This window comes from Pezoporus occidentalis, unplaced genomic scaffold (genome assembly GCF_034315485.1).
Source record: "Pezoporus occidentalis ecotype Australia unplaced genomic scaffold, CSIRO_AGI_Poc_V1 ctg23, whole genome shotgun sequence".
Classification (NCBI taxonomy): Eukaryota; Metazoa; Chordata; class Aves; order Psittaciformes; family Psittacidae; genus Pezoporus; species Pezoporus occidentalis.
Window position 1 is genome coordinate 2092770 of NW_026914180.1, and position 19456 is coordinate 2112225.

A 19456-nucleotide genomic window follows, 5' to 3' on the forward strand; every position below is an offset into this window, starting at 1 on the left:
AAAGATGTTGTGCAGTCTCTGTCCTTGGAGATTTTCCTGGATAAAGCCCTGACTTCATCACTGACCCATTCCGAGGTGTGCGTTAAACAAGAGACCTCCTGAGTTCCTTTCAATCTGAATTATTCTGTGATAAAAATGTACATTCATTAATGTACCAAAGTTATTTTCATACAAGTTTTAAAGATCATTAACATAATGTCAGGTTTTTTTGTTTAATTATCTGCCTTAAAATACAGAGATGTTTTTGAAGAAAGTGTAGAACAGTTCTACAGAAGCTTTAAGTTGTTGTTAACTCAATCTTTTCTCATTTAGTTCTAGAAAGGTTTGTCTTACATTAGTAATTTAGACGTAGAAAGGTGCAACACAGCCCAAGTATACCATAGTAACTTTGGGTGGTGCAGTTTGGCAAGTTTTTCTGAAGTTTATATTGATGGATTTGGCTCCCAAACTAATTAGTGGAGTTAAAAGCAGCTGGATCAGTCTAGAGTCCCTAACTTTGCTATGGGATATTATCGCTGAAGAAGATGCAAAAGTGTACAAAAAATCAACTACACTGGAGACATTCATAAGATTTCAGCTGTTTCAAAAGGATGAGGCTTTTCATTTACTGTCTTCAAACAACTGCTTATCCAGTTATTTAAGAGATAATTTCTGCGCATATTATGAAAGCCCTGTTAAACCAAAGGGACATTTTTTGCAGACAAGAATTACAATCATCCAAGCTAAAGAGAAAAAAAAGTAATAAGGTAATCCTGGCCACTCAGATCATTCTAATTACCTTGGTCATGGTGATCACAGTAAATGTCAACAAATTATCACCTCTCTCCATAACAGTTCATGAAGCTAGGAAATCAAATAATTGAGAACAACTTTTATTCATTAACTGAGGATTGAATTGGGTGATTGCAGTAACAAGAAAAGGAGAGAAAACATCTTTGACAATAACCTTGTTTCCCAGTCTGTCACAATGAATATTCCTAAAGAGGAAAACACATTTGGAAGAAAGCAGCCTTACTTTAGAAAGCCATCTAGCTACACATTTTGATATTTGACAAATAATTCATAGGAAATACATTTGACAGCTAAAAGAACAAATCCTAAATACTTTTTGGGTTTTATTATTATTATTCTTCGATCATGATGATTTAATTCAGCATTCTTTAGTCCTCAGTCAAAGGATAAGAAAACCTTTCATTTTGAAGGGATATTAAATGTCAATCTATTTGTTAGATATTTCAAGTCTAGAGAAAAGGACAAAATAGTACTTTGTTGTTTCTGTGACACAGAAGGCAAAAATGGTTTTACATTAACACTTTTAACTTCTTTTGGTCCAATTGCTAAATCCAGCCCTGGTCATATAAAAAACTAAATACATCTCAGCTGTACTTTGCATGCTATCCTCCCTGAGAGTATGAGTAACAGAAATTACTTTGGGGCTATTTTTAAAGATGCTTGCATGAATCAGGGACACTTTTCTGGATTATTTTATTTTTAATAATAATTAGACTTTATTCAGGACTAGGCTGAGTAGCTCAGAATTGCCCATGAATTAAAAGTGCATTGTAGCCTTCTATTCCATGACTTGCACCTTCTAGCATAGGACATTTTGCCACTGATGGGTGACACAGCAAGCACAACACTGTGTTTCTTTTCCTTAATGTTTTTTCACCTGTGGAGCAATTTTTAAAACCACCAGGAAAGACTCCCCTGCCTGGTCCCCAGCTTCAGTCAAGAACATGCAAATTGTGTGCCTTCATGTTTCCTTTTATTTCCCCATCCTTGGTTTCAGCCAGCACTCCTTGTCTTCCCAGATTTTGCTCTGCCTTCTAGTAGTTTTAAGGGAGAACAGTGTCACAACGAAAGTTTCTTTTCTGGGATTTGAAAGATTGTTTCATGGAAGAGAGAAGATAAACCCACAAAGATATCTGCAACAAAGCCAGAATTGTAATGGTGAACTTTGAGATCAGGTAGACTTTTATGGAAGTGCTGTGTTGGCAGCATGGGTATGTTTAAATGATTTGGCACACAGCAGAATAATTATTGTATTCCCTCTGTGCATTCACAGAAATTGTGTCATTTCATGTATCATTCACAGCTCTCATTACTGATACCGCAACATCTAAATTACCCTGAGCGTCAACAAAACAAATATCACTTTGGCCAGCTGAAGACTTGAAAACTTGCGAGTGGATGTTACTGTTTTCTTCTTTGCTATAATACCGTGCACAGCTTCCAAACCGTTAGCTTGACCTTGAAAAAAAAGTAAAATAATGAATATTCTTGCTTGAATACCTATTTCTGTTCCATAAATGTTGCTAATTTATGCGGGAAGCAAGGGTAACTTTTCATATTTCTAATTTTATGTGCTTATTTAATAGGAGAATCAGGCAGACTGCAAAAGTGCGGAGATCCCAGTGCAGTTAGTTTTATCACTGAACTTCAGCTGTTATTCTCGCAGCAATAGTTTCATAAAGTTCAGCAGTGTGAGGACAACTCAAATCATGTTGTATCTGGGGAGAAGGGAAACGGCACATCATGGCAAGGGGAAGATACAGGGAGTCAGCACACATGGTAAAATTATTTTCAGTAAAACAAAGCCTCTTGATTCAGATTTTGTGTCTTCTTGGGTTATTGCATATAATGCCTGGAAAGGAAAGGTGCAAGAACAGGTCATTGGGCAGTTGTCGTGCAGAGATGTCTTAAACTCTCCAAGATCTGACTGCTAGTTATGGTGTGAACTCTGAAGGACATGTTGAAGTGGTGGTGGCAGCTTCTGGATGGAAGGACCTGGTCTTGTGCTTCTAATGCAATCTACCCATACTCAACAGTGATCCACCCTGGGTAAAGTCCTCTACCAGATGGGTTCAGTCCCAGTGTGCAGGTGGGATTCCACTGGCTCAGTAGCTCAGTGACTGTACTGAATCAACAGTATCTTCCTAGAGGTCATAATCAAAGGAAATATTTTAGAGAAATCTCCTTATAGAGCTTCTGAGTGAGTTTAGCACAAGGATACAGGTCTGGATCATCTTACTCTGTGTATCATTTTCAGTTTCTTCACTGTCAATATATGTGCATTTCATGGGCTTGCTTTGAAGTTTTTCCGTGTTAAGGTAGAAGGTTGGATTCACTATACTGCAAGTATGGACTCAGGTTGCTTTTAGTTACATGGATACTGTCCGATACCTGACCAAAATTCTCCATTAAATAATGCAAAGTATTTTTCTAGTATAATCTCACTTTTGTTGTTCTGACAAATGGGCATAAAATTAAAGCTTGATACTTAGCAGATCAAGCATTTCTGACCACTGTGTCAGTCAGTACTGACTCTATAGATCATGAGTTAAATCTGATGTTTGAATGAAGCACATTCCTGCTAATACCACCAGGTTGCGTTATCGCCCTGAGTGTTTACTCTGCACTAGTTAATTTAATACCTGGTCCTTCTGTTGCTGACACACCTTCCACATATTCAATGTTGCTGCAGTTTGGAATTTATTGTCCTGTTTCCAAATATTGTGTTAAATCAGTACCTTAGTTTTTTTTTCTGAACAACAACTCAAGAGCATTCAGGAAAACAGGAACCTTAAATAAGGTACTCTGAAGTTTACAGAGGTCTGCCCACATCCCAGGCATCTCACTGAAATAGCTATTGATCATTTATTTCTTTTTTCTTTTTAGAAGCTGATGGCTCAGAAATTTATGTTACTAGCCACACATGGGCAACCAGTTGTTTAATTCTCTTAACTTACCTATTTTGGAGTTATCTGAATTTCTTTCTACTTGTTTCTATTATTTGAACAGAATTAGTGACAGGAAGAGAAGAATGAAAAATGGCCGAGTTCTTACTACCTGGTACCAACAACTTCCGTGAGTTCACTTCCGAATCTTTGGCTGCCATCAAAAAGAGGATTGCTGCTAAGAAGAGCTGTAGAAGAAACACTGTAGACCAGAAACCTGAGGAGAAGCCACGTCCTCAACTTGACCTAAAAGCTTTCCAGAAGTTACCAGCTCTTTATGGAAATCCTCCTCCAGAGCTCATTGGGGAGCCATTGGAGGATCTTGACCCTTACTACAAAGATCGTAAGGTTAGAGCCAGCCACGATGCTTTGATTTGTTTCTCTTCCCGTGTTGCTAAGAAGGGTTTATATGAATGATCTATTAAACTGTTTTGCTTACATCCCTTTGGAAAAATTATCATCCCTTTCTAGATTATAATAATGCGTGCAGTTGGCACAGCTGAATGACATGCTGTAATCTTCTTTACAAAAGCTTAATTTTGAATCATAGGAATTAAATAGTGTGAACTTGATTAACATTTGAATCAGAATGGAAGCAGAAAAAATAAAGTGCATAAAGGAAGAAAAGGGTGGGCTGAGTCAAATCTACAAGAAATTATGATAATTTCATAAATTTTCTTAGATGTCATGACGTGAAACTATGTTCCTTTCCATCTCAATGGTTATGCTCCACTTACATGTACAATAAATGATCACCTATATATTAAAAACATTTTAAAACATTTGCTGATGAATCCTTAAAACCTTATTCAAACTCGATATTCTAGTTATGAAATATTGAAGGATTAAATTTTCAATAAAGAACAGAGAAAATGGGGACTAATCCATTGTAAATTATGCTTATTGCTTAGTTGCTTGGTTAATACTTTGAACTAATTTCTACAGTCTTACAGCTAGAGGATCACTGTCAACAACAGTAATGTTAAAGTCTGCAGTTCTTCCTTCCACCTCTGTTTATCTTGACTCAATGGGAGGTTCTGTTTGAGAGAATAGTCATAAGCAAGATTAGTTCTGTGCACAACTCTGTGCAAGTCCTAAGGTTTATAAAAACATTTCCTGCTGAGTTATTTCTTTTTACAGCTTCACAGTTAATGGGTATTAAATCTTTCATCACTTTGATGAAAGGATAGCAAATATCACAAAGTATCAGAAACAGTCAACAAACATTAAAGTTAAAATCAAGCTCTTGCTCATCACTGATGCAACAGAATATGGCACAAAAGTATGCTCTATGTTCAACTTCCTGAAATCTTCATGTTTCTTTATATTTTTTTTTAAGATCTTCATAGTGCTAAACAAGCAGAAAACAATCTTCAGATTTACTGCTACAAGTGCCTTGTGGATCCTCAGTCCTTTCCATCCAATTCGAAGAACAGCAATTAAAATTTTAGTGCATTCATATCCTTTTGTTGGCTTCATTTCCTCTTCCTGATTAAAAACCCCTATGTCATCCCGTGCTTATGTATTTCGGAGCACTGAATCAATTTAGTCTTTTCTTCACTCCAGATGATTTCTAATTCTGAATTACCTTAGAAATTACTATTGACTTGTTGCCTTTGTGCTACTCAGAAATAAATAGCGAGTACTGGGAGTATGGAAGCCTGATTTTTCTACAGGTATGTGTTCTGAGAATGATCCCTGATGTTGATTTCCTGATGTCCCATTAACAAGTACCTCATGCTAAAGCCTTTCTCAGTGAGAAGATGAACAAGATCCCTATCTACTCTCTCATCTTCCATTTACCCAAACTGTAGGAATTTAACTCATGTACCAAAGCTGATTAACCATTGGCCAGTTTAAGAAAAGAAAAATTATGCAAATTTAGTTGCTTTAAGAAACTGGATTGAAAAAATATATCTTGGGTATATGAAAGTGAAAATTTCCAGGGGTGCTGTTGCAGGGAATGCTCTTGAAACATAAAGGTAATATAGACCCCACCTCATACATCAAATTTAGGGAGCAAGGAATCACTAGTGTATAGCTGCAGCTTGGCACTGGGGAATGAGACCAGGGCTGTTGCCTGGGGCTGAATCAGGCACAGTGCAGGTTGCTGTATCCCTGTGCGAATTTTAGGTTTCCAGTCGTCTCCTGACTCTGTGGTGCTGAGTTAGCTGCAATGGGTCCAAAGTTGCCATAGTATCATTGACAGACATCCCTGGAGGAGTGATGCCTCTCATTTGAGACCTTCCCTAGGCAGCAAGTTGGCTGATATTGTCATTTCAAGACTCGTGGTCCAGCTCCAGGGTTTATGACAATTTGACAATGCTTGAAGCTAAAGCCAGAAGATTTTTTGTGGGGATGGAGAGCCCTAAACTCAGAACCAGATATTATGCCTATGACTGATAGAACTTAGTTATGTTTCTGAATCAATGTCATGTTCTTTGCCTTCACTCCCATGACTTACATTATTCACTTTGTTTATCATGTGCACTATTTTAACTAATTGTGTATTCATGGCTCTGACTGAGTCCTCTAAAGCTTCTCCGTCTCCTTCATGGAACAAGTATGTTGAGTAAGTATCTGTCTGTGGGTATGTATGCCTTTTAATTCTGTACTTATATTGAATTATTGAGATTTATCTTACCACCTTCACTCAATATAGTTGGTGGGGGATTTAGAAGGAAAGTTGCTTAAGACATATGTTTTTCTTTGAGGGAGTACTTTTCTCTTTAAACTCAATATTTATGATAATTGTGGTGGTGTAGGAGAAAGTTAAGTGTAGACAAAGTTCCAATGTTGAACTAGCTTCATGTCTGCCCTACTGCTCCAGTTTGTTATCCCATTTCCAAAAGTTATTCTCTAATTATTTGCTCTTTATCCAGATACATTTCCCATTGTTGATGTTGATGAAGCACATAAAGAGCTGCTTTCTCTTAAAAATCTTGTTAATAATATTGAAATACTGAGTTTTGCTCTAATAAAACATTCTGCCAAAAACTCCTGGCCTTCAGGACGCTGTTAAGAAGTAAAGCTCTTATCTTCAGCACTGCCAACACTTGCAATGTTAAGCCACAATAAATCCCATGCCTTAGTAGTAACACTTAAGCTGGATAATCACGTTTTTACTTTTTTAAAATTATATCTCAGCTCTCATTTTTTCTATTTGGCATAAAAATATTAGAAGATAATAATTCTAACACCTAATGCAAAGGACAAGGTTCCAAAAAATGTAGTTTTAAAAACAGGTCTGAAATTGTTCCTACCTCATGTTATATGACCCTGAAACAGTTGGGAATGCCAAATCCTCTGCAAGCATGGTATTGATATATGTACCTCCAGAAGATGCTGTGGTATCTCACTACCTATGAAAGCATTAAAGATTAGAGTTGCAGGCGCTGTTGGCATCAAAACTACTGCTCAAATGCATTTCAATAATAATTTCAGAATACTTCTTTCTAAATGAAAAGGGAAGCACTACATCCAAATAATTTCTTTAGTGCATTTGCTGACTACCAAATGAATGCCTTTTGAATTCTGTAGGGAGATTGCTGCCTTGCTGAAATGAGAAGTGCACTCAGTAAGTACAGAAGAGCTTTTACTGATAATTTTCCATTAATAAGAATAATTGCCACCTTAAATTGAAAATCCTGTACTCTTATATTTATCTAAGTGTTTTGAGCATTCTGCACATAAGTGGATGCTGTGTGCCCAAAGTAAATAATACACAACATATCATACATCCACTTGGGACTAGAAACCAGAGAAAGATAGCAAGTTTTGATCTTTATTTTAACAAGTAGCTAAGAGTTTTGTTAGCAAGAGTTTTTATTTTAGCAAATAGCTAAGAGTAAATTATGGGGATTCACATGAAGGAGTTTGAAAAAAATTACAGAACGTCAAAAAAACGTTACAGGCATTCACAGTAATAGCCATGTACAGTTTGCCATCAGCTGCTGTCTCAAAGTCCATGGTAATCAGATGCTGATAGAATACATTCAAACCAACAGCCACCTTTCCATCACTTCTTTGCAGCATTGGCTTGGGTTTTGGTTTAGACAATAGTCTGATTGTCTCTTCTGTTAATTGCTAATATTGCTGTTTTCCTTTGGAACTTTTCTCCTTTCCTTAGATTTACTTTCACTGGCATTTACACTTTTGAATCATTGATAAAAATATTGGCAAGAGGATTCTGTCTAAATGAATTCACTTTCCTTCGAGATCCCTGGAACTGGTTGGATTTCAGTGTTATTGTCATGGCGTAAGTAGGAATATATAGAATATGGATTACCTGTTTGAAATGTTCTGTTTGAAAAGTCTTATCAGTATGGTGCAAAAGACTATCTGAAATACAAAAACCTGTGGGTCCTAATTGCATCTGAAACTATCTAGGACATTGACTCTTCTCCTTGTTTTATTAGTCACTGTATAACAATGCATTAGTCTTTCAAGATGGGAGTAGAACTGTTTAGAGTAAGATATACCTTGTGGTGAGTGTACAGGAATGGATACATTTCAATCAGAGAAATATAATAGCTAGGCTCTCAAATACAAACATACTAGTCCTGTGAATGGAAGTGTAAGTTAGATAATAAAGTAATATGCATAGACACCACGATACTGGATTAAATTTTTGCTTTTTGCCTCCATAAATCATAGTTTGAGCTTCAGTTTGTGGTAATTAGAAAGCTTTTGTACTGGTTAGGTGCGCCTACAGATGGGAGATCAAACCAATTCAGTCAGTGTTTCCACCTGAAATGAATTATTTTAAGTGTTATCTTTGTTTATATTTCAAATGCATGATAGTTAAGATTCTGACACAAAAGGAGCTGTGCACAAGCCAAGAGCTACCTCATAAGGAAACTCTAATAATCAAGAAATGGATTTCTATTTTATAGGTCTTCAGACAAATCCTAGATACGTAGTTTATTAATACTTAAAATATGCTCAGAAGGATTGGCAGTTCAGAACGACCACTGTAAAATAATTGCCTGGTTTACTCAACTTCAGCTACTTGACATATAATGTCCTGACTTTACAGGTACGTGGGAGCATTTAGTAACCTGGGGAGTGTGTCAGTTCTTCGGACTTTCAGGGTTCTGAGAGCTTTAAAAACCATTTCAGTAGTTCCAGGTAAGACACTCTATTTGCTGAATATTTGCTGCTACTCACAACTGATTCTTTGCTCCGATCAAAATGTTGGGATTGCCTTTCCTTTTTTTTTTTTTTAATTATTTTTTTTCCTTTGAACAGCCTTTACTGTTAACCATATTACATCAACCCTGAGAAAACCGTTTCCTTTGCACTTTTCCCTTAGTTATAAAGCCAGTAGATTCTTTTTCATGATGAAATACAAATTAAGAACCAGTGAGTTTTCTCTGTCTTTTCTTTCAGATCCTTTTGATCATATTCATTCTTGTTTCCAGTGTTTCCAGTTTCTTCACAGGTTACCAGTGTTAGAAATTTCCTTTTTTAGATTTATTTTGAATTATGCATATTAATCAGTCTGGATAAGAAAAACTGGACTGTTTTGGGTTCCTCACCCATACCTAAATATTTTATAGGGATTAAAGGAACACATGGAAATTTTATGGTCAATCAAATGAGGGCAAAGAAATGTATTTAATATTAATCTGTCATCTAAACTACACTTGCATTGCAAATATATTTGCCATATATTCTCCAGTAATTTTGTTACTTTGATTGCTATATGTTGTTTTATCTCTAATCGAGCATGATGTAAGAATCTCAGTTTTTCATGCTGATTTTTCTTCATTTATTGTCTTCCTAGGACTCAAGATCATTGTGGGGGCACTTATTCAGTCTGTTAAGAAACTTGCCAATGTGATGATCCTGACTGTTTTCTGCCTGAGTGTCTTTGCTCTCATTGGCCTCCAGCTTTTTAAGGGCAATCTGAGACAAAAGTGTATCAGGAACTCTACAGAGTTCAGTAAAATACCTTATGTCCTTAACAAAACATGGGAATCCTATGAGATGTTTGCTAATGATACAGGTAACTTTTCATCCTTAATTCTTTTTTAGATTATGATAGAGACACTTATGAATCCATGTATAACCACTGTTGTAAATTATATTGATGTTTTAATAGCTGATATTTTGGTGAGTAACCACCTGATTATGGTCTTCAAATTGCCAGAGCAGTTTGCAGGCATCCAGGAGTGCATCCTTTCCCTTCATTGTAAGAAATAGAACTCCCAAATTTTCCAGTAATGTCCAGCTTTGTTTCCCAGAACGATATGGCAATAACTGAAAAATGCATTAGCTCACTCTCTGCTGTAATTCCCCAAAGTTCACCTTCTGCTACATGCTGAAGAGCCTGCACATCTTCATTTTGCTGCCCAGTGAATTAGTTCTCAGTTTGAAACAGAGGAATTTTCTTAAAAGTCAAAGTTACATTCTTCTTTACATCCTATGTATCCTCTTTTTATGTCTTATATATCTACAATATACATCTTTCATGTATACAACTAAGGCTGGTGATGGAAGCATAGAGCAGAGAACTGAAAATGCACCAAACCATACTCAGAGGAACAGCAACTATAAGATGCAATTCAGTAAGAAAAATCCTTGTGCTAAAGGAAAAGCTTCAATATACATGAAAAAAATACAAATTAAACAATGTCTATGCCAAAAATATGAAGAAACCTTCATCACTGAAGAAAATCTCTACCAGCAAGTTCAGACATAGCAGTAGTTATGCAAGGAGAGAAGCATTATCGCAAGGGAAATGATGAAATACATAAAAAAGCCACACAGGATTGCTGTTTGTACTCAATCTGTGTGAAAGATTTGTTCAGACAGGATTTCTTTAATAACTTTGTAGTCCAGAGGGAGAGACTTTGTATGAAAGATTTCTGAGGAAAAAACTTTTGCAAGAAACTCTTGCATCTACCAAAAAGTGTACCGAAGAACAAAGTCATTTACATATACAGAATGTTGTAAAAATCATAATTGAAAGCAAACTTCAAAAGAAACCAGGTGGTGGCTGGAATAGCAAAAAGGAGACCATGTGTGTGACAAAATTTGGCAAAAAATGCTAAGTTTCTTTAGCATTTAGTTGAAGAAACAGGAAACAAAATGCATCTTGTATTCAGGGTGATTTGCAATGATGGTAAAAAGGAGAGCCCAGATAGTTTTAATGAAAACTAGGTGACTTTCCCACAGGATTTAGGACTTTACAGCCCTATAAACCCGGTTTTGAATTAATTTTTTTTTTTTTTTTTTTTTTTAGTGGGCTGCTTTGATCTTGATTTTGTGGGAAGTTCCCATCTCCTACCTGGAGAGCTACATGTTCTTATGATTCTCTGAAGCTCAATCACTGAATCTTCTTAAAACACCTTTTTTGTCAGTTGGCAGAAACAAAACTGAACAAAATTTGGGAGGAAAGTAGCTGAGATAACGACTCATTTCTTTATGGTGTATTTTCATGGTATGGTACAGCTGATGCTGAAGATTACTCTTGGCTCTGAATCATGCCAACTTACCTGGTGAGCACAGCTGAGGTTTGTGAAACACCAGGAAGACATGAGACCTCCCTTGCATCTGGGATAATAACCCCACACCTTAATGGGGCTAAAGAGCTAATAACACTAAAGCTATTACTTTCAGTCCGGTACTACCTCAGGCAGCAGGGTAACTGATGCTAAGAGAAGTAGGGGAAGAGGTCAAAAAGACTACTAGAGCATCCTCATGAAGAAATCTCTATTTCTCAGCTAAGCAGGGTTAGGACCTGCTGTTTGGCTCAGCTGAACAGTGCCATGACATGGTGTGTATCCATGTTCTTCCTTCTCAGAACAGAGCTTTGATTTTTTATTGCTTATTAGAAGTGGTCTATGCTATCCCATATTATGTTTGTACACTGTCCTGGAAGAGGGCTAATTGCTACTAACCCAAAAGAGTTTGTGCTATTACCAAACCAGGGACTGTGCTTGTGCCTGTGCCCTCCAATTCTTCATTTCCTTTATGCAGATGTAGCCAAAGTGATAATTTTTTTTTAATTCTGTTTTAAGGACTGCCTGCACTCTGAAATATGTGCATACACATGTTTATAAATGAGGACATCTTGCAATCTGGTGCAGTCACTGTGCGTGTGGGAAACCTGTTCATGTGTGTGCGCAATACACTTAGAGGTCACTGATTACTTGTCACTACTCACATTAAAGGATAGAAGATTCAGGCTAAAAAGTGATTTCTTTTTAACTTTTCCCCCCTTTTTTGTAGCATACTTTGCTAAGAAAGAGGGCACCTCAGATATTTTGCTATGTGGCCCTGGTGCTGGGTAAGTACACTTAATATTTCTTCTTTGGAAGTTTTGTCTGCCTTAGTGCTTCTATACTTGCTCAGTCATATGAGGTATAAGCAGAAATTCCAAGGTTTCCTTAAATGCAGCAACATGAGCACAGACGACAATATAATAAGCAGTCAGATAACTCGTAAGGAATGAAGTATGAGCCTGCAGTTGGCTTATTCTGAATTATTTATTTATTCTAAATTTTTATTTATTCTACATTATTACTTCTTCTAAATTCCTTTGAGCCTTTCCAGGAGCATTGTCTTTCTCTACCCCATAGATGTACAAGAGAACTGAAAACATGAAAGATCTCATATATAGCACAGGACAGACATGCTCCTCTCTGTGAAGGGTCATGAGTGTTAAACTGGAAAAACAAAACGTGGACTTTGGAGGGCAGGTTTGGGGAAGGAGGGAATGTGTCTACTTTGCTGTGAAGGGCAGGGTATGAGGAAGTTGTCCTGGGCTGGTGGTCTACTCCAGCCTTTCTTCCTCTGCTGCTGGGTTACAGGTGTTGCTTTTTCCATCCCACTTTCCAGACAATACTACCTGGAGTAGACAATGGGTTTGCAATCTAATGAAATGCAGAGCTGAATAATCATCAGAACTCTCACATAAGCTGAAGTTCTCCTTGGAATCTGCATGCTTAAAAGAGCTCCCCTTTTTATTTTTACTTCTAGGGTCTGTCCTCCAGACTATATATGCTTGAAAATTGGGCCAAATCCTGATTACGGTTTCACTAGTTTTGATTCCTTTGGCTGGGCTTTTCTTTCTTTGTTCCGCCTGATGACCCAGGACTACTGGGAGCGTCTGTACCAGCAGGTACCAGCTTTGTGCATAATTTAGAACTGGTTTTCCAGGACGAGCAAGAGCCAAAGCAGAAAATGTGTAGAAAGAGCAAGAAACCTCAGAGAAAAGCAATAGCTGCAAGTCATCAAACCCACATCCTCCCTTTTCGCTTTCCACAAGCTGTGCCTCCTAGAAAAGGGATGCTGGAGTGCTTCCCAGCAATAGACCTATCACCCTGCTTGTTTAGGGACTTAAAAAGTACCAAAAGTGTCTTGTATTGTCCTTCAAAAATATAGCAATGCCTCCCTAGTAGTCCTTACAGGGTATATGATCAGTTATTCATAGGCGATGGTACAGGAACAGGGAGAAAGAGGGAGAAGAAGGACCAAGGAAGGCATTATTTCCATTCAAGTCTCCTAAACTATTATGTCTAGGAAGCTGAGTGATTCAGAAGAACTTCAGGGACACATTGAAAGACTTTTTGTTATTTTTTATGGTAACTTTTATCTCTGGGATGTGTTGCTTACAGACCCTCAGAGCTGCTGGGAAGGTGTATATACTCTTCTTCATGCTGGTCATCTTTCTGGGCTCATTTTATCTAGTCAACTTGATTCTGGCTGTAGTAACGATGGCATATGAAGAGCAGAATAAGGCCACCATTGCTGAAACGGAGGCAAAGGAAAGGAAATTTCGTGAAGCCATGGAATTATTACAGAAGGAGCAGGAGGTATGTAAATTATTCCCTTGCAAGCATTTGTCTCAGTGTCCTGGCATCAGTCACATAAGGGAAAGCATAACTCCTTGTGTACAGCTGTATAAAGCAATCACTCATGGGAGCAGGAGCAAGTGATTACTTACTTAAAGTAGTGATTCCTAGAGTTACAGGAGTAATTCCATGTTCAGCTGTGTATTTTTCCTGTGAAACAGTAACTTTTATTGTGGATAATGAGTATTAAAGGCTGCTGTAACTGTAAAAAAATAGTATTTTAAAATCTGTATAAAGTATAAAATTATACTATAAAATTAACTAGCAGCTTCCAAAAGAAAATGTTCTTGATTTTACTTTTTATTCAATTTTGTCACTGTGGGCTGCTGAGCAGAGAAATACACTGTAATTCTGTTAACTCCATTAGCATCTGAGCCAAAACCTGTCATAGTTGAATGAAAGTGTCTTGGTAACTTCAATGGCTTAGAAGCTTCTAGAACAAAAACTTCTGTGTTTTGACAACTTTGTAGTAAATTCAGTATAGGAATGAAAGTCAGCCATAGTGTAAATACAATCCCAAGGATCCCCAGTGAAGAGACAGAATTTTAATACTCTTTGAGCATTAATTTGGGGAAAAGGATATATTCTACAACATCATTTTCAAATGGAGTAATTTTTGTTGTAAGCAAATCTGCCATGTGGAAGAATAAGAACTATAATGTGATTATTTTGTCCCTGGCAGGTTCAATACACATGATCATGTAACATACTGCAAATAGCATATTGTTCAGTGCTCCATATGTTGGGGAAATTCTCTCCTCTTTCTTTTTATGGAGATTTTAAAAACGGAAGATTTTTAACTAGTTTTTGTGAAACACAAATTGTTAAAAGGAAATAATAAAGAGCACAGAAATGTTTTCTTTCTGTTTATATTAAAAGTACCCAGCAAAAACATCACCCATGTTTTTGTTTTAATTTCAGTCACTGGCTATTAAAGGAATTGATGTCCTGTCAATTAGTTCCTTTGAAGCCTCTTCTCTGTCTCCCAAAGAAATCAAAGAAAGAAGCAATAGGAAAAAGAGAAATCAGTCCTTGGGGATAGAAGAAAATGAAGAACAATTCCCCAAGTCACAGTCCACGGATAGTCAACGCAAGTTGGTAATCTATTGTCTGAATCTGAGATCCTCACAGCTTTTCCAATTTCATTACTAAAATAAATTGCTTGAAAGCACAAACCAAATCCCATTACAAAACCTTACAAAAATCACTCTTAGATCTTTAAAATAAATAAGGAAGAATTCAATGTAAGAATTAATTTGAAAAAGAAGGAAATACTATAAATGAAGGACAGAAAGGAAGTTATAATAACAGTTAAAATACATTTTCTATACCACTGAGAAACAAAAATGGTGAATGACTATCAGAATTTAACTTCCGTGCCATCATTTAAAATTTCTCACTTAAAACATAAATAATAAAGCTTATCACAAAAATAGCTGCTACTGGTGATAGGATTTTATTATCTGATGTTTAAAATCTAAGCATAAACCTCCATGAAAAATCTGAATCAAATAAGAATTTTGGACTTGCAGTGGTTGATAGGAACTGCTATGAAACTCTAAACATTTATTGCTTCCCCCAGTTTTCTCTGTGATATTATGCTGTTCTCTCTATATTGCTTTTCCTTGTTTTTTAGTCTTTCCTTGGACTGGTGTATGGTCCCAATGCACATCAGGCAAAACGCAGGCTTAGCCATGGCAGCGTGTTTAATTTCCAAATACCTGCTTTAGAAGTTGATTCCAGAACAGATTTCAGTGATGAGGAAAACTGCAGTGCTGGGGAACACAAAATCCAATGTCGGTCGCTGTCAGTCACACAGATGGGAAGACGATCCAGTGTGCAAAGTCAAATAAGCCAAAGCTCTCACCCTGCTACGCCAAATTGCGTGCACAGCAGCAAGTGGGCTAACATGGATGACTGCAATGGTGTGATTTCAATGATGGGAGGAGGAGGCAGCAAGGTGCACAGCCTAGATCCAGTGTCTTCCGAAGGAGTAATGCTTCCACCGGTAATGGAAGACCCAGGAAAGGGGGAACCGGTAAGGAAAATACATTATTTTCAATAAATACTTTATAATATGGTTTCTCTGTAAGTGCCAGTTTTTTCTTAAGAGTTTCAGTGTGATAGCAAACTGTGATATGGAATAAAGTATACTGAGGTAGAAAGTTCTTGAAAACCAGACTTCAGCATTTCTGTTATAAACCTTATTCTTCTGCTATTCACAATTTATGTTAACATAGTTTTGAAGGTTCCCAGTACTAGACTTACAAATCACCAGTGAGTTTTTTTATCCCATACCCTGCCCAGGGGGAGTGTTTTCAGCTGTACCTGTGATTTCTTTCTCCTTCATAGAACCTTTAGCATTATGCAGAAACTTTGTAAGTTCCCCAGGTGGATAGAGATGCTTTTCTACCAGTTTATCTCTCATCTGTCTCCTTGTTCATTAAACACTGGAATATTTCCAAGGGCTATTTCCCCTCATGGACTTATTTCAAGTGTTTGTGTTTGCCCTGTTGCTATTACATGTTTGCAGGATCTATTTACCCTAGCGTTACTACTGAAAAGTAAGACTTTCATCCTTAACAACTATTACGTCTTGCAAAAAGGTGCATTTATTTGGCTGTGTGTCATTGCTCCTATTAACTTCCATAGTTACCCATCCTCACATCCTACTTAATTTTATTCCAGTAGTATCTCCCTAATCATGTTTACTTCTTTAAGCAGCCAGCTGTAAATGATGAGAGCAGCATGATGCATTTGCCTCCTCATCTGTCAGTGGAGTACTTTAACGAGGCACTTCAGAGACAAAGGGCAGCAAGTGCAGTTAGCATAATTACCAGTGTCTTGGAGGGTAAGTGGTTCCTCATTATGCTTATTTCAATCCTAAGGTAATGCTAGCATGAAAGACCAAAATGTCAATACATTTCTTAAAGGTTAACAGAGATTTGTAGGTGTGTAGTTAGGAGTTTCATGGTTAATATGGCTCTTTTGTAAAAAAGGAAAAAAAAGCATTATCACACAGTCGTGTACTGGAACACATTCTTTGCCTATTGTAAGATCTTGTTTTGTACGACAGACAGTGAAGGGGATTGGAGGGAGAGTGGGTGGAAAGAGTTTCTCTAGCATCTGAGGTGCAGGATTGAGGTACTGTTTCCTCCCCCTGACCTTGTGATTTATGATATGCCACTGGCAGAGCCATAGGCATGCAGAATCCAATAATAAGATTATGCAAGCAAAATCAGTTGTGGCAGTTCCTAGGTTTTCAATAATTAACCCCACTGTTTTATTCCTTTAACATTACATATGATTTATTTTAGGATGTTTTATCACTTTGGTAGGTTTTTTTTTGCAGATCTTACTGAAAAATTTCAGCCCAAGTTGTTCAGGATGAGAAAGTCAATCTTGTTTTGTTTTGTCCCTGTTGAGGAGCTCTATCACCAGTTCTTAGACCACAAGTACGGGATTTAGCAGTGGTGGGGTGAATGTTGGATCTGTTGTGGCAGGGATGTCCCTTTTATAAAATTTTTAGGGTTTTTTTTTTGGGGGGGACAATCACAGTTGCAATGCATCCAGTGGAGCCTTGCTTTGTGGTGATCAGGGTTTTGTTGCACGCTTTCAGTTGTGAAATGGGATGGAACAAAACTTGTATCTCTGTGTGGCTGTGGATTAACTTGACAACAGGTATCTGATAGGTCTTTGATAGGATCTGAACACCAGTTCTGCTGGATACACACTGTATACATAAAGAGGAAACCACTTGATCTAGAAAATCAGAGGACAAATGCTAGTCCAGGAGTGAGATTGGGTCAAGATGGTCACAGTAGAATAAGCACTGTAGGGTGGGATCTGAGACTTGAGCCTGGAGGGGAAAAAGTGAAAACTAAACAGTGGGAAGAAGCAAGGACAGGTCCATCTAAGAAAAAGATGTGACTCAGATCCAGCTCATCTGATGTCTAAAAAATGTTCAGATCCCTGAACACCAGGTTATTACTAATACCTACTGTGCTTGTATTTATCTTGAAGCTCCAGTTTGTCAATGAATTTGCATAGGACTTCAGCAGAGTCAAAAGTATTTTGAAGGACTCCTCAAGGCTATGAGGGTTATATTTGACCAAAATTGATAAAGCCAGAACAGCTTCTGTCCCATATTTTAATTACAGAAAATGGCTAAGTGTGGCAACTTGTATCAACCGAGAAACTATAGACATGACCTTTCCAGTAGAAGTAGCCTAAGGTCAAATTTTAGGCACTGTAGTTTGCGTTTGCCTCAGCTATTATCAGAATTGCTGTGGCTGCTATAGACTCTGTTGAGAGAGGAGACAAAAAGATGATGGCTGTGATACAACCACTGTCCTAGGCATCTATGGAAGGATAACATGAAAAGTGCCTTTGCATGCTATATTGACCTGCAGACTGGTTTGGCCCCTGCATCATATATGTGAATTTAGTCAGATGATTGTAATACAGGTTTAAGCCAAATAAAACCTGGTCAAAAGTCTTACGAAGTATATTTACATTAATGCATTTTGAATCAAATTTTCTCTGAATTTTATCTTCATGTTTATTAGCTGATGTAGGGACTACATGAATGGTAGGAAGTGGAGGGAAGTTTGGGGGCTCGTGTGAGATGTGAGGTTTCCTTTTTCTTCTCTGGTTTTTTGAATACTTGGAGTAGTAATTTCACCATCTTGTTCAGTTATAACTAATTATAGTGGGGTTTTCTTTTGCATTTAGAACTTGAAGAATCTCGGCGGAGATGCCCACCCTGCCTGAATAATTTTGCTTTAAAGTATCTAATTTGGGACTGCTGCCCACTTTGGGTGAGAATCAAGACAAAAGTGGCTGCTTTCATAAAGGATCCCTTTATCGATCTCACCATCACTGTTTGCATTGTGATGAACACTTTGTTCATGGCACTGGAGCACAATAATATGTCAGATAATTTTAAATCAATGCTAAATGTAGGCAACTTGGTAAGCAAACTCTCAGCTATGTGACATTTTACACCAAGGGTTGATTGATGGGTCACTTGAGACAGAGAGAGTAACTGTAAAAATTAAAGATTAGCAAACTCTGCATTTATAAACTCTGAATATCTAATATATACAATACCCAGATTTTATCAATATACTTCTAACACACTCCTGAGAAGGAAGAAATCAATCCTCCCGTTTTAATTGAAAGTGTATTAGAAGTCCATAAAAATGCGTCTTGTTGACCTGTCGATGAATGTTACGTGTAGAAACGTGATCTAAGAGTAAGATAAATTCATGGCTACGTTTTAGGCTGATGCTACTGTTTCTTTGCCACAGGTTTTTACAGGAATCTTCACTGCAGAAATGATTTTAAAAATCATTGCTTTAGATCCCTATTACTACTTTCAACAGCCCTGGAATATTTTTGACAGTATAATTGTCACTTTGAGTTTAATTGAACTGAGTTTACCCAAACAAAGAAGCAAGAAAGAAAGGCGAAAAGGAGGAACCCTGTCAGTTTTAAGATCCTTCAGACTGGTAAGCTTCACACTTAATCAGTTGCATAAAACTTTACGTTGTGAATATAGCAGAGAATGCTTCTGTTTTCTGCTGTTAGGGTGCAGGAAATATATTATTACTTTTAATATTTTTTCTTCCTCTTGGCTGTAGGAATAAGAAGCACACTCTTAAACTACTTGTGATATTAAAGCCAGAGCTTAAATGACATATTTCTGTCAAACATTCCAAGAAATATGCAGAGGAAAAAATATTCCAGAGTAGTCATGTTGCAAAACTTGTATCAAAAATATAAAAACCAGCACAGGAAACTTAGGAAAAAAGTGTCAAGAGTACAAATACAGAAAAACACCTATACTTAAAA

At 37.1% G+C, this 19456-nt stretch overlaps 1 protein-coding gene across 1 annotated transcript in view; it reads left to right on the forward strand.

Annotated features, from left to right (window-relative positions):
• The first annotated feature begins 3830 nt into the window (after positions 1-3830).
• Positions 3831-19456, forward strand: part of LOC134165049 (sodium channel protein type 5 subunit alpha-like) — a 35027-nt gene continuing 19401 nt past the window's right edge. The window contains exons 1-14 of the mRNA XM_062621391.1: positions 3831-4085; positions 5077-5195; positions 6202-6309; positions 7867-7995; positions 8776-8867; positions 9526-9747; positions 11976-12033; positions 12726-12867; positions 13364-13561; positions 14522-14698; positions 15237-15638; positions 16322-16451; positions 18335-18573; positions 18913-19113. Of these exons, the coding sequence (XP_062477375.1) occupies positions 3831-4085; positions 5077-5195; positions 6202-6309; positions 7867-7995; positions 8776-8867; positions 9526-9747; positions 11976-12033; positions 12726-12867; positions 13364-13561; positions 14522-14698; positions 15237-15638; positions 16322-16451; positions 18335-18573; positions 18913-19113 (2472 nt within the window). The remainder of the gene's footprint in view (positions 4086-5076; positions 5196-6201; positions 6310-7866; positions 7996-8775; positions 8868-9525; positions 9748-11975; positions 12034-12725; positions 12868-13363; positions 13562-14521; positions 14699-15236; positions 15639-16321; positions 16452-18334; positions 18574-18912; positions 19114-19456) is intronic.